The sequence below is a fragment of the Bison bison genome, unplaced genomic scaffold, assembly GCF_000754665.1.
Source record: "Bison bison bison isolate TAMUID 2011002044 unplaced genomic scaffold, Bison_UMD1.0 scf7180017864473, whole genome shotgun sequence".
NCBI lineage: Eukaryota > Metazoa > Chordata > Mammalia > Artiodactyla > Bovidae > Bison > Bison bison.
In genome coordinates, this window is record NW_011495034.1 from 3227759 (window position 1) to 3248594 (window position 20836).

Genomic DNA, 20836 nt, shown 5'->3' on the forward strand with positions numbered 1-20836 from the left:
AACACCGAAATCAGACTGATTATATTCTTTGCAGCCAAAGATGCAGAAGCTCTATACAGTCAGCAAAAACAAGACCAGGAGCTGACTATGGCTCAGATCATGAACTCCTTGTTGCCAAATTCAGACTGAAACTGACGAAAGTGGAGAAAACCACTAGAACATTCAAGTATGACCTAAATCAAATCCCTTATACAGTAGAAGTGAGAAATAGATTTAAGGGACTAGATCTGATAAGACAGAGTGCCTGATGAACTATGGATGGAGGTTCGTGACATTTTATAGGAGACAAGAATCAAGACCATCTCCAAGAAAAAGAAACGCAAAAAAGCAAAATGGCTATCTGAGGAGGCCTTACAAATAGCTGTGAAAAGAAGGGAAGCAAAAAGCAAAGGGGAAAAGGAAACATATGCCCATCTGAATGCAGACTTCCAAAGAATAGCAAGGAGAGATAACAAAGTCTTCCTCAGTGATCAATTCAAAGAAATAGAGGAAAACAAAAGAATGGGAAAGACTAGAGATTGCTTCAAGAAAATTACAGATACCAAGGGAACATTTTCTGCAAATATGGGCTCGACAAAGGACGGAAATGGTAGGGACCTAATAGAAGAGAAGATATTAAGAAGAGGTGGCAAGAATACACAGAAGAACTGTACAAAAAAGATCTTCACAACCCAGATCATCATAATGGTGTGATCACTCATCTAGAGCCAGATATCCTGGAATGTGAAGCTAAGTGGGCTTTAGGAAGCATCACTACGAACAAAGCTAGTGGAGGGGATGAAATTCCAGTCGAGCTATTTCAAATCCTGAAAGATGATGCTGTGAAAGCGCTACACTCAATATGCCAGCAAATTTGGAAAACTCAGCAGTGGCCACAGGACTGGAAAAGGTCAGTTTTCATTCCAATCCCAAAGAAAGGCAATGCCAAAGAATGCTCAAACTACCGCACAATTGCACTCATCTCACACGCTAGTAAAGTAATGCTCCAAATTCTCCAAGCCAGGCTTTAGCAATATGTGAACCATGAACTTCCAGATGTTCAAGCTGGTTTTAGAAAAGGCAGAGGAACCAGAGATCAAATTGCCAACATCCGATGAATCATGGAAACAGCAAGAGAGTTTCAGAAAAACATCTACTTCTGCTTTATTGACTATGCCAAAGCTTTTGACTGTGTGGATCACAAGAAACTGTGGAAAATTCTGAAACAGATGAGAATACCAGACCACCTGACCTACCTCTTTTTTGTTGTTGTTGTTGTTCCTAGTAACTTTATTCATAATTGCCAAAATTGGGAAGAACTAAATGAATGGATAAATATACTGCAGTATACCCAAACAATAAAATATTCAGTTCAGTTCAGTTCAGTTGCTCATTCGTGTCCGACTCTTTGTGACCCCATGAATCACAGCACGTCAGGCCTCCCTGTCTATCACCAACTCCCGGAGTTCACTCAAACTCACTCCATCGAGTCAGTGATGCCATCCAGCCATCTCATCCTCTGTTGTCCCCTTCTCCTCCTGCCCCCAATCCCTCCCAGCATCAGAGTCTTTTCCAATGAGTCAACTCTTCGCATGAGGTGGCCAAAGTACTGGAGTTTCAGCTTTAGCATCATTCCTTCCAAAGAAATCCCAGGGCTGATCTCCTTCAGAATGGACTGGCTGGATCTCCTTGCAGTCCAGGGGATTCTCAAGAGTCTTCTCCAACACCACACTTCAAAAGCATCAATGCTTCGCGCTCAGCTTTCTTCACAGTCCAACTCTCACATCCATACATGACCACTGAAAAAACCGTAGTCTTGACTAGACAGACCTTTGTTGGTAAAGTAATGTCTCTGCTTTTGAATATGCTATCTAGGTTGGTCATAACTTTCCTTCCAAGGAGTATCTTTTAATTTCATGGCTGCATTCACCATCTGTAGTGATTTTGTTCAGCACTAAAAAGAAGTGAGCTATCAAAGCCATGGAATGATATTGAACAAACTTGAATACAAGTGAAATAATCTGAAAAAACTATATTCTCTGTGATTCCAACTATATGGCAGTAAGGTCACTGGCCCTATTCCATAAAGTTGATTTAAGAATCTGGACGACCCAGAGGGATGGCACGGGGAGGGAGGAGGGAGGAGGGCTCAGGATGGGGAACACGTGCACACCTGCGGCGGATTCATGTTGACACATGGCAAAACCAACACAATATTGTAAAGGTAAAAAAACAAAAAAAAGAATCTGTTACTATATCAAAGAAATAAAAAGTGCTTATTTTCTGCCTACTCTGTGACCTTTATATGCAATCTCTCATTCTTACAATAATTCTTTAAAGCAGATGATAATGACTTCCATTTTACATATGAGTGATCCATTGCTCAAAGAAGTTAGGTTAATTGCTTGAGGAACACAGCTGATATCTGCAAACTATATGATATTCTGCATAATGTAAAACTACGGGGACAATAAAAAGTTAAGCGGTTGCCAGTGTTGGGTTGCCAGAATATGAATTGATGAATTTGGTAATCACAGAGAATTTTTAGGATCGAAAAAAATCTCTGTGTGAAGGATTCATATCATCATATATGTGTTCGAACCTATTTAACGTACAACATCAAGAGTGAAGACTCATGTAAATTATGGTTTTTGAGAATGTTGTGTCATTGTAGGTTCATTAATTGTAAAAAAAATAATTATGCTGTTCAGTGATTTGATGATGGATGAATCTATGGCCGCTGCTGCTGCTAAGTCGCTTCAGTAGTGTCCGACTCTGTGCGACCCCACAGACGGCAGCCCACCAGGCTCCCCCGTCCCTGTGATTCTCCAGGCAAGAACACTGGAGTGGGTTGCCATTTCCTTCTCCAATGCATGAAAGTGAAGAGTGAAAGTGAAGTCGCTCAGTCGTGTCCGACTCTTAGCGACCCCAAGGTCTGCAGCCTACCAGGCTCCTCCGTCCATGGGGTTTTCCAGGCAAGAGTACTGGAGTGGGGTGCCATTGCCTTCTCCAATGACCTACCTCTTGAGAAGCCTGTATGCAGGTCAGGAAGCAACAGTTAGAACTGGACATGGAACAACAGACTGGTTCCAAATAGGAAAAGGAGTACGTCAAGGTTATATATTGTCACCCGGCTTATTTAACTTATATGCAGAGTACATCATGAGAAACGCTGGGCTGGAAGAAACACAATTGGAATCAAGATTGCCGGGAGAAATATCAATAACCTCAGATATGCAGATGACACCACCCTTATGGCAGAAAGTGAAGAGGAACTAAAGAGCCTCTTGATGGAAGTGAAAGAGGATGGTGAAAAAGTTGGCTTAAAGCTCAACATTCAGAAAACGAAGATCATGGCATCTGGTCCCATCGCTTCATGGCAAATAGATGGGGAAACAGTGGAAACAGTGTCAGACTTTATTTTTGGGGGCTCCAAAGTCACTGCAGATGCTGATTTCAGCCATGAAATTAAAAGATGCTTACTCCTTGGAAGAAAAGGTATTACCAACCTAGAGAGCATATTGAAAAGCAGAGACATTACTTTGCTGACAAAGGTCCATCTAGTCAAGGCTATGGTTTTTCCAGTGGTCATGTATGGATGTGAGAGTTGGACTATAAAGAAAGCTGAGTGCAGAAGAACTGATCCTTCTGAACTGTGGTTTTGGAGAAGACTCTTGAGAGTCCTTTGGACTGCAAGGAGATCCAACCAGTCAATCCTAAACGAGATCAGTCCTGGGTGTTCACTGGAAGGACTGATGTTGAAGCTGAAACTCCAGTATTTTGGCCACCTGATGCAAAGAGGTGACTCACTGGAAAAAACCCTGATGCTGCGAAAGATTGAGGGCAGGAGGAGAAGGGGACGACAGAGGATGAGATGGTCGGATGGCATCACCGACTCCATGGACATGGGTTTGGCTGGACTCCAGGAGTTTGTGATAGACAGGGAGGCCTGGCATGCTGCAATTCATGGGGTCACAAAGAGTCAGACAGGACTGAGCGACTGAACTGAACTGAATATCATATTTAATGTTGAATGACTGAAAGTTTTCTCCCTAAGAACAAGATAAAGAGGTACTGGGAGATCTTGTCAGTGCAATTAGGTAAGAAAAAGAAACAGCATTCAAATAAAAAAGGAAGAAACAAATCTATCTCTATTTGCAGATGACATTATCTTATATAGAGAAAATCAAAGAATTCACACACAAAAAACCATCAGAGTTAATAAACAAGTTCAGCAAAGTTGCAAGATAAAAAATAAATATACAAAAATCAATGTGGTGTTCAGACTAGCAATGAACAATAAAAAATGCAATTACAAAAAATTTAATCTATAACAGCATTAAAAATAACACACTTAGAAATAAATTTAACAAGACAGTAGAACACTTATACACTAACAGCTATAAAACATTGTTGAAGAAATTAAAGACAACTTGCAAAATAGACATCGTCTAATCTATTAAGGACTGCTGCTGCTGCTGCTAAGTCGCTTCAGTCGTGTCCGACCCCGTGTGACCCCATAGACGGCAGCTCACCAGGCTCCCCCGTCCCTGGGATTCTCCAGGCAAGAACACTGGAGTGGGTTGCCATTTCCTTCTCCAACGCATGGAAGTGAAAAGTCAAAGTGAAGTTGCTCAGTTGTGTCCGACTCTTAGCGACCCCATGGACTGCAGCCCACCAGGCTCCTCCATCCATGGGATTTTCCAGGCAAGTGTACTGGAGTGGGGTGCCATTGCCTTCTCAGACTAAAAGACTATTATTGTTAAGATGACAATACTTCCCAATTCGCTTTATAGATTCAGTGTGATTCCTATCAAAATTTCAATCCCTATCAACTTTAACTACTTCTCTTAGAAAAACGGACAATCTGAACCTGAAATTTATATGGAAATCCAATGACCCAGAATAGACAAAACAATCTTGAAAAACAAGAACGAATTTGGTTCGTTCACACTTTCTGGTTTCAAAACTTACAACTAAGCTACATTGATGAAAACACTGTGGTACTGGCATGAGGACAGACACATAGATCCATACAGCAGAATAGAGAGTCTGGAAATAATCTACACATCTATGGTCAGCTGATATTTGAGAAGACTGTGAAGAATACTGTTGAAAAAACAGTATTTTCAACAAATGGTTCTCGGATTAACTGGGTTTGTGCATGCAACACAAACAATTTGGACTCCTATCTCATGCCACATATGAAAATGAGCCTAAAAAATAGGTCAAAGACCTAACGTAACAGATAAAATTATAAACTCTTAAGAGACACTGATGTATAGAACAGTCTTATGGACTCTGTGGGAGAGGGAGAGGGTGGGAAGATTTGGGAGAATGACATTGAAACATGTAAAATATCATGTAAGAAACGAGTTGCCAGTCCAGGTTCGATGCACGATACTGGATGCTTGGGGCTAGTGCACTGGGACGACCCAGAGGGATGGTATGGGGAGGGAGGAGGGAGGAGGGTTCAGGATGGGGAACACATGTATACCTGTGGTGGATTCATTTCGATATTTGGCAAAACTAATACAATTATGTAAAGTTTAAAAATAAAATAAAATTTAAAAAAAAGAAGTCTAGGTATAAATCTTTAAGACCTTGGATAAGGCAACAGTTTCTTGAACATGACACCAAAAGCACAAGCAACAGCAACAAAAATAGATAAAATTGGAGTTTATCAGAATTTAAAACTCTGTGCATTAAAATATACTATCAAGAAAATGAAGGTGACTCACAGAATGGGAGAAAATATTTGCAAATCCTATGTCTCATAAGCATCTAGTATCCAGAATAATGCTGGGAGGGACTGGGGGCAAGAGGAGAAGGGGACAACAGAGGATGAGATGGCTGGATGGCATCACTGACTCGATGGACGTGAGTCTCAGTGAACTCCGAGAGTTGGTGATGGACAGGGAGGCCTGGCGTGCTGCGATTCATGGGGTCGCAAAGAGTCGGACACGACTGAGCAACTGATCTGATCTGATCTGATCCAGAATAATAAAGATCCCTTAGAACTCACCACATTCCTCAAAAAAAAAAAAAAAAAAAAAAAAAGATATACAAATGACCATTAGGCACATAAAAAGATTCTCAAGATCTTTAGTCATTAAGGAAATTTATATGAAAGTCACAATTGAAACCCTATGCACTGATGGTATAAATATATAAGACGATGCAGCTGCTGTGGTAAAGTGCGTCAGTTCCTCAAAAAGCTCAACAGAGTCACACAAGTCCTGACAGTTACATTCCTAGGTATATTCCCAAGGAAACTGAGGACATATATCCTTACCAAAACTTGTATACAAATAACAGAAGTATCTTTCATAATAGCCAAAACGTGGAAACACAAATGTCCATTCATTAATGAACAAACAAAATGTGGTATATCCAAACAACAGAACTGTCGGCCATAAAATAATGAAGTACTGTTACATGCTACAACACAGATCAACCTTGAAAACATTAGGCTAAGTGGAAGAAGTCATGCACATAAGACTCCCTAGGGTAGGATTCTGTTTATATTAAAAATCTAGAAGAGGCAAATCCACAGAAACAGTAAATTTTTGGATGTCATGGAATAGGGAAGCAGAAAATTGGGAAAGACCATGGGGTCTTTCCCTCTTTGGGGTGATGGAAATATTCTGGAATTATAGAGAATGTAAGTTTTACAACTTCAAAAAAATACTAAAAATCACTGAATTATACACTTTTAAAGTTGTAACTTAATGTTATACAAATTTATCTAAAACATTTTTTAAAAGAAAGAAAATATTGAAGGGTAGCAAAATATCCCCCCAATATGTTTTTTGGAACCAGGATTCTTATGAGCTGATTATTCTGAAGAACAGCAGATGCAGGAGGAGCCCTGAGAACAGTAGACATTAAACTTTTGTAAGGTGTGTTTAGATTTACAAAGGAGATCCCACTTAAGGGTCTTCCCCTTTCTGTACCAGGAAGAGTAGGATGACTAAATCACAAGAGAATCTCTTATCAATAGAGAAGTCGTTGACTTAAATGTAAAGAATGAATTTTAAAAATGATTCTATTTATTTATTTATTTCTGGTGGGTGCCGCACGGGCTTTTCTCTAGCTGCGGCAAGCGTGGGCTCCTTTCTAGTTGCAGTGCGCAGGCTTCTCATTGCAGTGGCTTCTCTTGTTGCAGAGCACAGGTTTTAGGGCATGCGGGCTTCAGTATGCGATTCCCAGGCTCTAGAGCACAGAAGCAGTGGTTGTGATGCTCAGTTGCTCTGTGGCACGTGAGACCTTCTTGGGTCAGGGATCAAACTTCTGTCTCCTGCACTGGCAGTCGGATTCTACACCGCTGAGCCATCAGGGAAGCCCTGTATAACAAATCTTACCTTTGTTGACCCGCTTTTCCTGGTAACCTCTCCATTAACTGGCCACCCTATATTTTTCTTTCTTTTGTTTTTTAGCTGAAGATGGTTATTTAAGCCAGTGGCTTAGACCACCTCAGGGAGTTACTCATTTTTTCCCTTTGGTATCTCGCATGTATATATGAAGCATATATGTTAACAAGTTTCTGTTTTTCTCTTGCTAATATGTGTTACTACAGGAGTCTCCACTAAGAACTTAGAAGGATAGAGGGAAAGTTATTTTTCTTCCTCTATAAGACAAATATTATATTTCAGATTCACTCTACTCATTATTTCAACAGTCTAGGGGTAGGCTACTCACCAGACTAAGAATTGTATCATTGATTGGAATTGCTTTATCAGAATTGTACCTTACAATAACAATTGTATTTTTTACAAGAATTGTATCATTAGGATTTAGTGATGTGAAAGCAAAAAGGTTTTTAACTAGTTATCAAAACAAAATGAATCTGCAGATATTCCTGATCAAATAAATGGGTCAAAAATTTAAAGAGAGTCTAAGTTTGTCATTTTGTTCAAATGGTAGATTAACTCAATAATTTATCCCCTCAATATTATTTATCCTAAGGTTTAAAAAATTATTTTCTTTTTTAATCCTCGACAAAATGTTTCACCTATAGATGTATAAAGGTTAGCTGGTTTTAGGGGCAGAACTATGGCCTCCTACAAAATGCACATATTTCTGAGTTGCAAGTACCTTCCTAGTTTGTCTGATGGAAACTGAGCAGGTCTGTTGTGCTCAAAACTAGGAATGAATAACCCTATTGATGGCCATGATAGTATGCCAGTCCTGTTAAAAGTTTTTAGATCTAATTTGGGTGCTGTCATCTGAAAAGTTTTAAGAGTTGCACCTTTAAGCAGCATTTAAGGGGAATTTAAAACAAACTGAGAAAAGTAACCTAGCTCTTGTCTCTTAATAAAATCTATAAAAGGCAGCAGAAGGGTCTTCACCCTGACATCCACCCTTTCATGTCCTACTCAAAAACAAAGGCCTGCAGATTAATGGGAAAACCTGCAAACCCTCCCTCATTGCTTCTGAAGCACACATCTCGGCTCTCTCTTCTTTTTCTTGACTGTCCTTAGAAAAAGAGACTCAAACGTATTTAAGGAATAGAAAAATGCAAGAGACATTTTATGAGAGAACTGGGGTGGATGGAAGCCAGAGAAACTCAGAATGATTAAAGTGAAAGCAAACCAGAATTTTGATCGGGAAGTACAGTTCTGCAGTAAATGGAGCAAATGGTAGTAAAATTTTGTGACTAAGTGAGGGTTAACAATGAAAAAGTAACTGCCTTCATATTGCTGCCTAAAACGTTAAGGAAAATAAACAAAAGAAACAGAACTACAACTCTGTTTAGGCAACTCTGCCCTCCTAAAAGATTACTTTTGTTGTTCTAATTTCTCTTTCCACAGCTGCTGTGGACATTTTAAGCTAAAGTCTACTGTCTTTAACTTTCTTGAGTTTCATTATTAACAGTGTAAAGCTTTCTGCCCCATAAACAAAAATAAGGTATTTGGGGGTTTAAAAGAAATGAGAATGTTAATCTCAGTCTCTAGGACGCTGCCTGCCAATCAGATAACTGGTGGCCCTGTGGCCTCAGAGAAGCAAAAGAGTTGTTTGTTAAGTATCTGATGAATTCTTGACTGTGTATGGTTAAAATCTTCATCTTAGGGGAGGTGATGGTCAAGGAAGGTCTCCAGCTCAACACTGTCTTTAAAATACTTTTCCCTTGTTCCCCTTTGGGGATAATGGCCTCATTACTCAGCAAACTGCCCCATATAGAAACCTGGCAGCCAGTGTCTTGCTGAGTTTGTTCACAATAATCCCCAGTTGAGTGGATTCTGCCTGAGACTTTTCTTTCTTATCTTACTCTCCACCTCTGGCTCCAAATCTTTTTTTTTTTTTTTAACCTATGGTTGATCTGCCAGATATCAGTATTCTCACCACCTTTCCCTCCACTCCCCTATCCTCTTCTTTGACTTTGCTATCACCATGACTGTTTTTTAACTAACCAGTTAAAAAAACACTGAATGGGGGTGGGTAGGTGGGAAAGAGGTCCAAGAAGGAGGGATATATACACACACACACACACACACACAAAGCTAATTCACTTTGTTGTACAGTAGAAACTAACACAACATTGTAAATCAACTATACCCTAACTGAAAAAAAAACCCAAACCAAAACACTGAAAAGCTTTATCTTGCTGATAAGAGCAACGCTAGATCCTCAGCATCCCAGTCGTGTCTGACTCTTTGTGACCCCATGGACTGTAGCCTAACCAGGTTCCTCCGTCCATGGGATTTTCCAGGCAAGAATACTGGAGTGGGTTGCCATTTCCTTCTCCAGGAGATCTTCCCGACCCAGGGATTGAACCCAGGTCTCCCACATTGTAGGCAGACGCTTTACCATCTAAGCCACCAGGGAAGAGTATAAACTACTTAGGACTGCGTATAAGATCTCTTTAATTTTGCATAGAAGAGAATAGAAAAATGAGTTCTTTTAATTTGGTGATGATAATATAAATTATGAGATTTCTTGACAATGTGCAGTATTAACAGATGTATAAGATGCGTTCTGAAGAAGCTTTTTCTTTCTTTAGGGATTTTATTCAGAGTTATCGAGTCTCTCTCCCTCTACCGCCAACACTGTTTTTGTATTTAAGAATGCAGTGCAGTTGAGGGATGGGGTGGGAGCTTGGGGTTAGCAGAAGCAAGCTCTTATACAGAGAATGGATAAACAACAAAGTCCTACTGTACAGTACAGGGGACTATACGCAACATCCTGTGATAAACCATAATGGAAAAGAGTATGAAAAAGAATATATACATATATATGTACAGCTGAATCACTTTGCTGCGCAGCAGAAATTAACACAACATTGTAAATCAACTATATTTCAAAAAAATAGACTAAGAAAATAAAGAATGGAATGCAGCTGCCTAGGCCCAGAGTGCTACCTGCCTATGGTCTCAGCATCTATGTGGGCCACCAGACACATGCTTGGGGCCCCAGAGTAACAATTATGCTTCCTTTCGCCCTCAAAGAGCACTAGTTTGCACAATAAATTATATGGCTATCCTGGGCATGGTGGTGGTGGTTTAGTCACTAAGTCGGGTCCGACTCTTGCGACCCCATGGACTGCAGCCTGCCAGGCTCCTCTGTCCATGGGATTCTCCAGGCAAAAATACTGGAGTGGGTTGCCATTTCCTTCTCTAGGGGATCTTCCAGACCTATAGGTCAGTTTAAAAGAGATGGGTAGTTTTCTACTAAGTATCCTTTACAAAAATTAAAATGGAACTTTATTTATAGATAAATACAAAAATGGCCCTCTTAAGCATTGTTTTATGCAAAGAAAGATTTTAAAAGGTAAACATCCAGATATAATAGGCAATCTTCTCATTGTTATCTTTTAGAAATCACTTCTTAAAATTAAGTTCTTTCAGACTTTGAACTCACCAAAGGCAGAAAGCATTAGTCCTTGAGTTTCCTGCTCTCTTACAAACACCAGGGGGTGGAGTGGGGAGACCAAAGGAAGTGGGTTTTGGAAACCAAGTCTGAGAAGATATTTTCCTATAGAAACTACCACTTAAGTTGTAGTTCAATTAATAATAATAGTATTGAAAACAAAAGTGTTATTTCACAATCGGGTCTAACTCCTTGTAACCCCATAGACTACAGCCTGCCAGGCTCCTTTGTCCATGGGATTCTCCAGAGAAGAATACTGGAATGGGTTGTTATTTTCTACTCCAGGGGATACAGAAACGAGACCTATCTAAATTTCATAGGAAAGGCGGTGATAGTAGTTTCAAATTTAAAAAACAGTGAGAAGACTTCATAGGGTTTTAAAATGAAAGTTCAGGTACACAACAGAAAACAGCTCACTCTTTCTGCCAAGAATAAAAGTATTCATTATTTATGACCATCAGGAAATGTGGGCAAGAGATGTGGTAAAAACATAGATAAATATCAATGGTATTACACGTTTCAAAATATCGAAATATCATTTCTATAATTGTAGAAATAAAAAACTAATGTCTGAAGTAGTATAAATACTATTTTGAAATACTTAAAAAGCTAGGTCATAATCTTTAGTAAATATAAAGTCAATGAAATGTGCCTTTTGGTAAATATTGCATCTTGCTCCATTTCTTCAACACGGATCAAGAAGTACAACATCAGTAGCAAAATTCAGCAACATGCTCCCTGCTCCATACACCTAGAAACTGGCATAGTGCCTGCACCACTCTGGCCTCTGGGAGCTACGTACCAAGGGTGCGCTGGGTGGAACGCCTGCTGACCAGGTGGCAGGGGCTACTTTCGGCTGCCAGTTGGCACCCCCAGTCAACTTCTTCTCTCCAGCATTCCACTGAAGATCTCCCCTAAAATCAACCATGCAAAAAACACACACACAATCAGAAAAGAATAGTATGTGGCTCCTTAAATGTTTATTTGTATTTGGGGTCAAGAAGTAATAAAGAGAATGGATGAAACAGACATAACAGCCTTACCATATCGTATCTAGGAGAGCTTAAGGACATTTGACAAAAACATCAAGAGAGTTTTGACCTCAGTGACAACAGGAATTTCCTGTCACTGCTCATGGAAAAATGTGCCACAAAATTCAACTGAATTCATCACTGGTTACAAAAACTTCCAAGTCAGTCATAAATACTGTCTACCCTTCGCTGAACTGATAATAAATCCATGATGGCACTTTCTGGATCTTAGTGGCTTCAACAGAAGGTTTCACACAATTGAATCATGACTACCACCTGCCTTCCAGTGATTATAAGATTATATCTATTGCTAAATGCATCCCAATTTCAGAGATATTGAAATATGCATCTAAAAAACATATACATTGTCATTTTTACTATTCTTCCTTAGAACTGATTCCATGAGACACTTTTTAAAATCAATGTTAGCGAGGAATATTACAATGCATCTAGAATTTAAAGCTATTAAAGTATTCAAACCACAATTCCCAAGTATTTCTAGATATAATTTAGTGTGAATCTGGAGACTGAAACAGATTATTCCTTTTCATTGCAGAGTCAATAGTGGAATAGAGATTCCAGTAGAATAACAACAAAACAAAAACTGACAATGAAATAAAAACCAATTTACCTAGTCTGAGAATGAGTAATACTCCATTAAGTACAAGGTTTGATAGTCTCAAACAAGTACAAATACACTGTCATAAGAAAACCAGACAGTTTCAAAAATACTTACTTTTTGGATGTGGTACCAGAAATTCCAAGATCTATAAATGGATAAGAGAAAAAAGAATTTAAATCTCTATACTCAGTTTAAATGATATGACATTTAAAAGATCAAAGAATCAGAGGTCTAAAAAAAGTCCATATTTTGCATACAAATGACTGCATTTAGTTTTACAGAAGAGAAACCACTTTAGGAAACATATTCACAAGTCCAGCATTTTCTTTCACTTCACGTTATTCTTAAGGATCAAACTTTAAAGTCAATCTGTATTCAGAAATGTGTGAACTTAGGAGGCTTGAGATTGCTATCTTAGGCCTGTGTGGGTGGGAACTTGGCTAATATAAACTGTTCTCTGTGGCTCAGTGGCTAGGTCGTGTCCCACTCTTTGAGACTCCATGGGATTTCCCAGGCAACAATACTGGAGTGGCTTGCCATTTCCTTCTCCAGGGGATCTTCCTGACCCAGGGATGATTGGCCGGCAGGTTCTTTTATCACTGAGCTACCTGGGAAGCCAAACTGTTCTCTACAGTTGTTCTCCTAATGATAAGCATGGCTCACTTGTCTGAACTGTACAAGCAACTAGGTTTATGCTGAAAATCTGCTTTCCTTTCAGGAGACTGGCTGGTATTTTGGTACATGTTAGGCAGAGTGCCTACAGGATGAGGATCCAATAAAAACCTTGGATGCTGAATCTTTATAAAGGGCTTTCCTGGGCAGAAACCTTTGTGTGTTGTTGCATGTTTGTGTGTTCTTCCCCTCTTAGGGAGGAGAGAGCATAAGGAAGTCCATGTGTGGATTCTTCTGGACTTTTCCCTTGATGATCCAGCTGTGTATCCTTACGATTCTGCTATAATCTCAGCTGTGAGTACAACCATGTGCTGACTCCCTTGGGTCCTTCTAGTGAATCTACGAATTATGTGAGTTGTCTTGGCAACTCCTGACCCAATGGGTTAAATCATTCTGCTCTAATCTCAAATCATTGACTACTACAGCAAATATTTATTGAGCCCCCATATGCCAGGCACTGTTCTAAGTATATGAGATAAGCCAGTGATGCAAATCAAGATCCCAGTCACAGAGGAATTTGCATTCTCTTGGGGTGAGATGGATGATAAAACAACAAAATAATAGAAGAGTATATAAGCTACTAGAGGCAATACAGCAAGCCATGGAAAAGTGAATATGAAGAACAGGGTAAGAGAGAGCTGGTGGGTTAGGTTGAGAGTGGGAGCAGGCAGGATAAATAGGGTGCTCAAGGAAGCCTCATGGGATGAAGCTTGTGCAAAGCTGCACAGAGATCTAGGGAAGAGCTTTCTAGGCGAGTCACCTGGTACCCCCTCTGGTGAATGGTAACTGTATGTTTAACATTTCCAGAAACTGCCAAATCACTTTTCATGGCAGCTGCTCAATGTTATCAATACATTCTCCCCAGTAATGTTCAGTTCAGTTCAGTTCAGTCGCGTCCGATTCTTTGCAACCTCATGAATTGCAGCACGTCAGGCCTCCCTGTCCATCACAAACTCCCGGAGTTCACTCAGACTCACGTCCATCGAGTCAGTGATGCCATGCAGCCATCTCATCCTCTGTCGTCCCCTTCTCCTCCTGCCCCCAATCCCTCCCAGCATCAGAGTCTTTTCCAATGAGTCAACTCTTCACATGAGGTGGCCAAAGTACTGGAGTTTCAGCTTCAGCATCATTCCCTCCAAAGAAATCCCAGGGCTGAAATGGACTGGCTGGATCTCCTTGCAGTCCAAGGGACTCTCAAGAGTATTCTCCAACACCACAGTTCAAAAGCATCAATTCTTTAGCACTCAGCCTTCTTCACAGTCCAACTCTCACATCTATACATGACCACAGGAAAAACCATAGCCTTGACTAGACGGACCTTTGTTGGCAAAGTAATGTCTCTGCTTTTGAATATGCTATCTAGGTTGGTCATAACTTTCCTTCCAAGGAGTAAGCGTCCTTTAATTTCATGGCTGCAGTCACCATCTGCAGTGATTTTGGAGCCCCCCAAAATAAAGTCTGACACTATTTCCACTGTTCCCCATCTATTTCCCATGAAGTGAGGGTTTTAATTTTTCCACGTCTTCATCAAGACTAGTTATGATCTTTTTTATTACAGCCATCCTAATGCGCGTGAACTAGCTTCCTTGGTGGCTCAGTGGTAAAGAATCCGCCTGCAGTGCAGCAGACTTGGGTTCGATCCCTGGGTTGGGAAGACCCCTGGAGGAAATGGCAACCCAATCCAGTTTTCTGGCCTGGAGAATTTCACAGCAGGGAAGCCTGGCGGGTTACGGTACATGGGGTCGCAAAAGAGTTGGACATGATATAGCAACTAAATGGCAAAAAATGGTTGTGAAGTAATATTTCACTGTGGTTTGGATAGACATTTCACAGATGACTGATGTTGAGCCCCTTTTCATGTGGCCATATGTATATATTCTTTGGAGAAATGTATTCTTTAAATCATGGGAATGGGAAACAAAAATATGTCTGCAGGAATACTACATAGGAAAAAAGTTGTCTCAGGGATCTGATAAACTTTTGATATAGCGTTGAGTGAAACAAAATGTATTGGTGATGGTAAGCCCATTCACCTTAACAAAATAATTGAATTCAGAGTTAAAACAAGGCCAATCTTTGTAATAGCTCCCTCATCTCCTAGGATTCTCTCCTTCACTTACCCAGCTCCAGTCACTAATGTCCATGGAACTCCTTGAGTATACCAGGCAATCATCTGCCCCAGTGCCTTTGCACTGGCCATCTCCTTTGCCTGCAAATTTTTTCCTTCAGATATCCATATGATTCATTCCTTTACCTTCAAATCTTTGCACAAATTTTACCTTCTCAGTGAGGGCTACTCTGTAGTACTTACAGACCCTCTTTGGATGTCCTGGTTTTTCTCCATGGCATTTACAACCTAACATATTAGAGAATTTATTTATTTGAAAATATTTAATGTTGTCTCTGCCCTGCTAAGCACTGTAAGAACAGAAATTTCTATCTGCTTTGTTCACTGATTTATCTCTAGAGCTTGGAAGACTGCCTGGTGCTCAATAAATATTTGTTCAATGAATAACTGAAACTAATTTGGATACTCAATTGGTAAATATGTTATTTTCAAATGAAATAAAAAATTAAATACTTTATTTAAGATAATACACTTAGATTTTACTCTACATGCTCTCTAATTACACCTTTGGCAATTCAGATTAAAAGTGGCCTCCATGTTGCTTGTGAGACAATGGCACAGGGACTGTATATCTTCCAAGGAATTGTACTGGGTAAAACACTAAGAATTTCTGTCTACTCCTTGACATACTCACCTGTAAGTGAATTCAGAAACAATTCATACAAAAAAAAAAAAAGAGAAAAAAATTCACATATGATTCTGCTAAAGAAAACTATTCTATTACTCACTGCCTACTAAGCTGGCAAGAGATGAGTCAAGGTCACTCCCAAGGGCTTTGCTTGCCGCCATTGCAGGACTTGGTGGTACCAGTGAGATGGGTGCAGGCTGCCCAGCTGGTGCCATGGTTGGCATCAGAAGATCACCTAGACCATCAAACACTGGAAATCAAATAGAACAGGTTCAGAATAATTGCAAAAGAAATATGCAAAATCAAAGGGAAACTCTTTTGAAAAAGAATGAAACAAATACATTTACAATTTTACCAAAGGCACTTAATCCATACTTTCAATGACGATAACAACAAAAAAACATCTCTACATATGGCTACTCATAAAGTACGGAAATACTAATGAACACGAAAGTGGAAAAAAGAAATTGTGTAACGTTCAGGAAAGAACACAGACTTGGGAATCAGAATTGGGCTCATGTCAGCTGCCTCACTAGTGTGTGACTTTGAGAAAGTGACTATCTGAGTTTTTATTACCTGTAAGTGGGAAGAGTGCAACTACAACATGGATTTGTTGTGGAGATTAAACTAGATGATATACATCATGCCTTTACTATAATGCTCACTCAAAATAGGCATTCAATATGTGGTAGTTACAATGCCTACTTTTATAAAAATTCTTAAATGAGAAAGAAAGTCTGAATCTCCCAATTCCTATGAAATCAGTGCTGGGGTAAAATCTGATCTGATGATTAGTACCTATTAACAAATATCTGAAAAACATACTGTAGAAGCAAGAACTTTGATTTTTGTTTCTTTTATTGTAGTATGAAAGTTAGAACCACTTCTGGTTCTAACTTTAAGGGCATAGCTACAATATATGCTATTTTCAGTATTAAGAATCATGCTATTATTGATGGTTCCTGATCAGCATGTAACAAATGACCATTTGTTTAGTTCCCGGAATACAGAGAGACTATTCAAAAATGCTGTCTCATAGAATTTGTAGAAAAGCTTCTGGTGATACCTACATCAAAAGTTTTATGGTTGCTAATTTTTTTAATATATAAAAAACAATGCATATTTACCATACACACACCACTCTACAATAATTCTAAATTAAAAGAAGGACAGCATTCAACTCAGCACTGGCAATGGAAGCAACCAAATTGTCAGGCAGAGGATATAGTTGGGGTGTTTCTGAAACACAATTACCAAAAACTCACCAATTGAAAATTTGTAGTAGGGACCCAGCATGAGAAGAGTAGAATGGAAGAAAATACAAACAAAATGACAGCAGGATGAAAGGTTAAAGGCAGGCAAAGAATACTATTCGTGTCAACTTCATCAAACGGAGGGCCAGGCAAACTTCAGAGAGTGTAAGCAACAGCAGTGGGAGTGTCTACACATTGAGATACTGCACAAAGATTTAGCACAAAGTATTTGTTTTCCCTTAACTTTCTCCAAACCATGTGCACATAAGCTCATGCAAACAGATGGTGTGCATGTTAAGTTAAATTTCTGCTAAAAAATAAAAACAAAAATAGAAAGAGACTGCAGGTTATTCTTAAAGCCACCAAAAATGTATGGAAAATATTTACTTAGGTTACAGAAGGAGAGATTTATTGAACAGTTTTAAAACCAGGTCTTCATTCAATATTTGCTTATAAATTTCCTGATATCACACGAACCTGAGGTGGTGTATTTTAGAAACAGAACAAATAAAAAGAATATTTGAAAAATCACTGCCTCACCTGAAGGATCAAAGGAGCTGCTGCTAGAAGTTGAAGGCGTTGTTCCAAAAGCTGCCTCAAAGTTGGGCTGTAGCAGGTTATTCTGAGCTGGAGTCACTGGCGATGGAGAAGGAGCCATGAAAGAACCCCCAAATCCTGGGAAAAAGTAGTTCCAGAAAAATATAAGCAGAAACAACTAAAGACAGGTAAAGGCCAATAAAACAGAATCAGCAGAAGTAACAGAAGACCAAAAAGGTATTGAGTGCATATGGATGAGAAGGCAATGAAACCCAGGAAGTTATGCTTTTGAAATAGTTTTTCAAGTATCTTAAAATCTGACACATAATGAGAGATTTAATTTAACTGCAAATCAGAGAGCACATAAGACTTTATGTCCCTGTTAAGAGAACCTGCAGCAATCCAATCTACTGTTAGGATGGAGTACATAAAGCTGAGGTGGTTTCACTATGGTTAAACTTCAGATAGTTATTTTTGTATTTAAATTTTATTTCTTCAAATCACAATACCAGGTACCTCGAAAATGCTTAGTTTACACATTGGCTCAGCATAATAATAAAATGCAAATCAGAAAAATATGCATGTATCCTGCCATCAACTCCTCCTTAATATATTTCTTATATGTTCCAGTCTAATTGCTGCCATTGACAAATTTAGGCTCACCCAATACAACACAAAGCGACTTTCTGTCTCTAATCTGTAGCTCCTCCAACCTAGCCTTTACAATGCAGCCAGAGTGATCTTTCTGAGTAGACAATGCTGACAAAGTTACTTCTCTAATATCCTTCATGGGCTCCCCAGAACTTTCAGATTCATATAATGTGGGTTCCTTTATATAGCAAACAAGCACACCTGTCTCTGGACCTCCTTCTCCCCTCCCTGCAAACTCAGTTGCGGCCATAATACATCACAATGAGTCAAATACCAGCCCCAGGAGGGCTTCTTTGCCTCCTATTGCCACCCACAGCTACCAGCCACAAGGACCCTGCCCCTCCCACACCTGGTACACATGGGTGATGTGTCCTGCCTCTGTGCTCTCAGCACTGGTACATCTCCCCACCCTACCCATACACCATCCTTTATTTCCACCCCAAGTCCCCACCCTGGGGGTGGCTTTTTGGTGTCAGGAACTGTCTTTTTTCATCTTTTCCACGAATACTCAAATATCTAAAACACTGAATTAACACTTATTGAAAGAAGGATACTTTTGAATTTAAAAGGTGAGGAGAAAGCAAAGACCTCAAATTAAGTGTTTCTCTTTTGAAGCCTGGAAGTAAATTATTGCTCTCAATCAACAGACAGAAGCAGAGCTCACTGTATTGCTTCTGTACAAAAAGATATAAGGATTCCCTGGTGGCTCAGATGGTAAAGCATCTGCCTGCAATGAGGGAGACCTGGGTTTTGTAAAGCATCTGCCTGCAATGAGGGAGACCCGGGTTTGATCCCTGGGTCGGGAAGATCCCCTGGAGAAGGAAATGGCAACCCACTCCAGTATTCTTGCCTAGAAAATCCCACGGATGGAGGAGCCTGGTGGGCTACAGTCCATGGGGTCACAAAGAGTTGGACACGACTAAGCGACTTCACTTTCACTTTCATGAAGAAAGTGACTCCTTAAGAAGACATTAGATGATGTCCTATTATCAAACACGTATCAAAATTAAAGAAGTCTTTTTTATACTCAAGTTTGGGTATATATATTATATATATATAAATGTATTCTTTTCTCATCTAGCTATATTTTTTCTTCACAAAATGCTTGCCAAAAAACATAAAGAATGCTTACAAAAAACCTTCAGCTTACACTTTGTAACAGTCAATTTATAATTTTGGAAATGACTTCCACTGAAATTCTCCAGTTACTATTTCTAACCAGAAAATCATGCTGTCCCTGGAAATGGATAGTGACACTGGCTTAGGTTTCCTTGTTTATGTATGAAAAAATGAAACATGGAGAACTGTTACCTATTAGAAGATGCTCTCTAAAATTCATGGGGACTACCTGAAGTGATTTTAGCAGTATTCAAGTGACTTAAGGATCATGTAGCCTTCCTAAATGAAGACATCCTGTAGATATTTAAAAATTAACATCATAATGAAGCGAAGATGGGATCAGTTCAGTTCAGTCGCTCAGTCGTGTCCGACTTTTGCGACCCATGAACTGCAGCATGCCAGGCCTCCCTGTCCATCACCAATTCCCAGAGTTTACTCAAATTCATGTCCATTGTGTCAGTGATGCCATCCAACCATCTCATCCTCTGTCGTCCCCTTTTCCTCCTGCCTTCAATCTTTCCTATCATCAAGGTCTCTTCCAATGAGTCAGTTCTTCGCATCAGGTGGCCAAAGTATTGGAGTTTCAGCTTCAACATCAGTCCTTCCAGTGAACACCCAGGACTGATCTCGTTTAGAATGGACTGGTTGGATCTCCTTGCAGCCCAAGGGACTCTCAAGAGTCCTCTCCAACACCACAGTTCAAAAGCATCAATTCTTCGGCACTCAGCTTTCTTTATAGTCCAACTCTCACATCCATACTTGACTACTGGAAAAACCATAGCCTTGACTAGACGGACCTTTGTTGGCAAAGTAATGTCTCTGCTTTTGAATATGCTATCTAGATTGGTCATAACTTTCCTTCCAAGGAGCAAGCGTCTTTTAATTTCATGGCTGCAGCAATGTTGGAGCCCAGAAAAATAAAGTCAGCCACTGTTTCCCCATCTATTTGCCATGAAGTGATGGGACCAGATGCCATGATCTTAGTTTTCTGAATGTTGAGCTTTAAGCCAACTTTTTCACCATCCTCTTTCACTTTCATCAAGAGGTTCTTTAGTTCCTGTTCACTTTCTGCCATAAGGGTGGTGTCATCTGCATATCTGAGGTTATTGATATTTCTCCCGGCAATCTTGATTCCAGCTTGAGCATCCTCCAGCCCCGCGTTTCTCATGATGTACTCTGCATATAAGTTAAATATGCAGGGTGACAATATACAGCCTTGACATACTCCTTTTCCTATTTGGAACCAGTCTGTTGTTCCATGTCCAGTTCTAACTGTTGCTTCCTGACCTGCATATAGGTTTCTCAAGAGGCAGGTCAGGTGGTCTGGTATTCCCATCTCTTTTAGAA

General features: G+C 39.7%; 1 protein-coding gene across 5 annotated transcripts in view; it reads right to left on the reverse strand.

The window, feature by feature from the left end:
• The window catches only part of SNAP91 (synaptosomal-associated protein, 91kDa), a 168523-nt gene that overhangs the window by 13764 nt on the left and 133923 nt on the right, over positions 1-20836 (reverse strand). For all 5 annotated transcript variants that reach the window (XM_010861747.1, XM_010861746.1, XM_010861745.1 and 2 more), the window contains 4 exons: positions 17723-17857; positions 16030-16179; positions 12616-12646; positions 11651-11762 (listed from right to left, as the gene is read on the reverse strand). In XM_010861747.1, coding sequence (XP_010860049.1) covers positions 11651-11762; positions 12616-12646; positions 16030-16179; positions 17723-17857 — 428 coding nt within the window. The remainder of the gene's footprint in view (positions 1-11650; positions 11763-12615; positions 12647-16029; positions 16180-17722; positions 17858-20836) is intronic.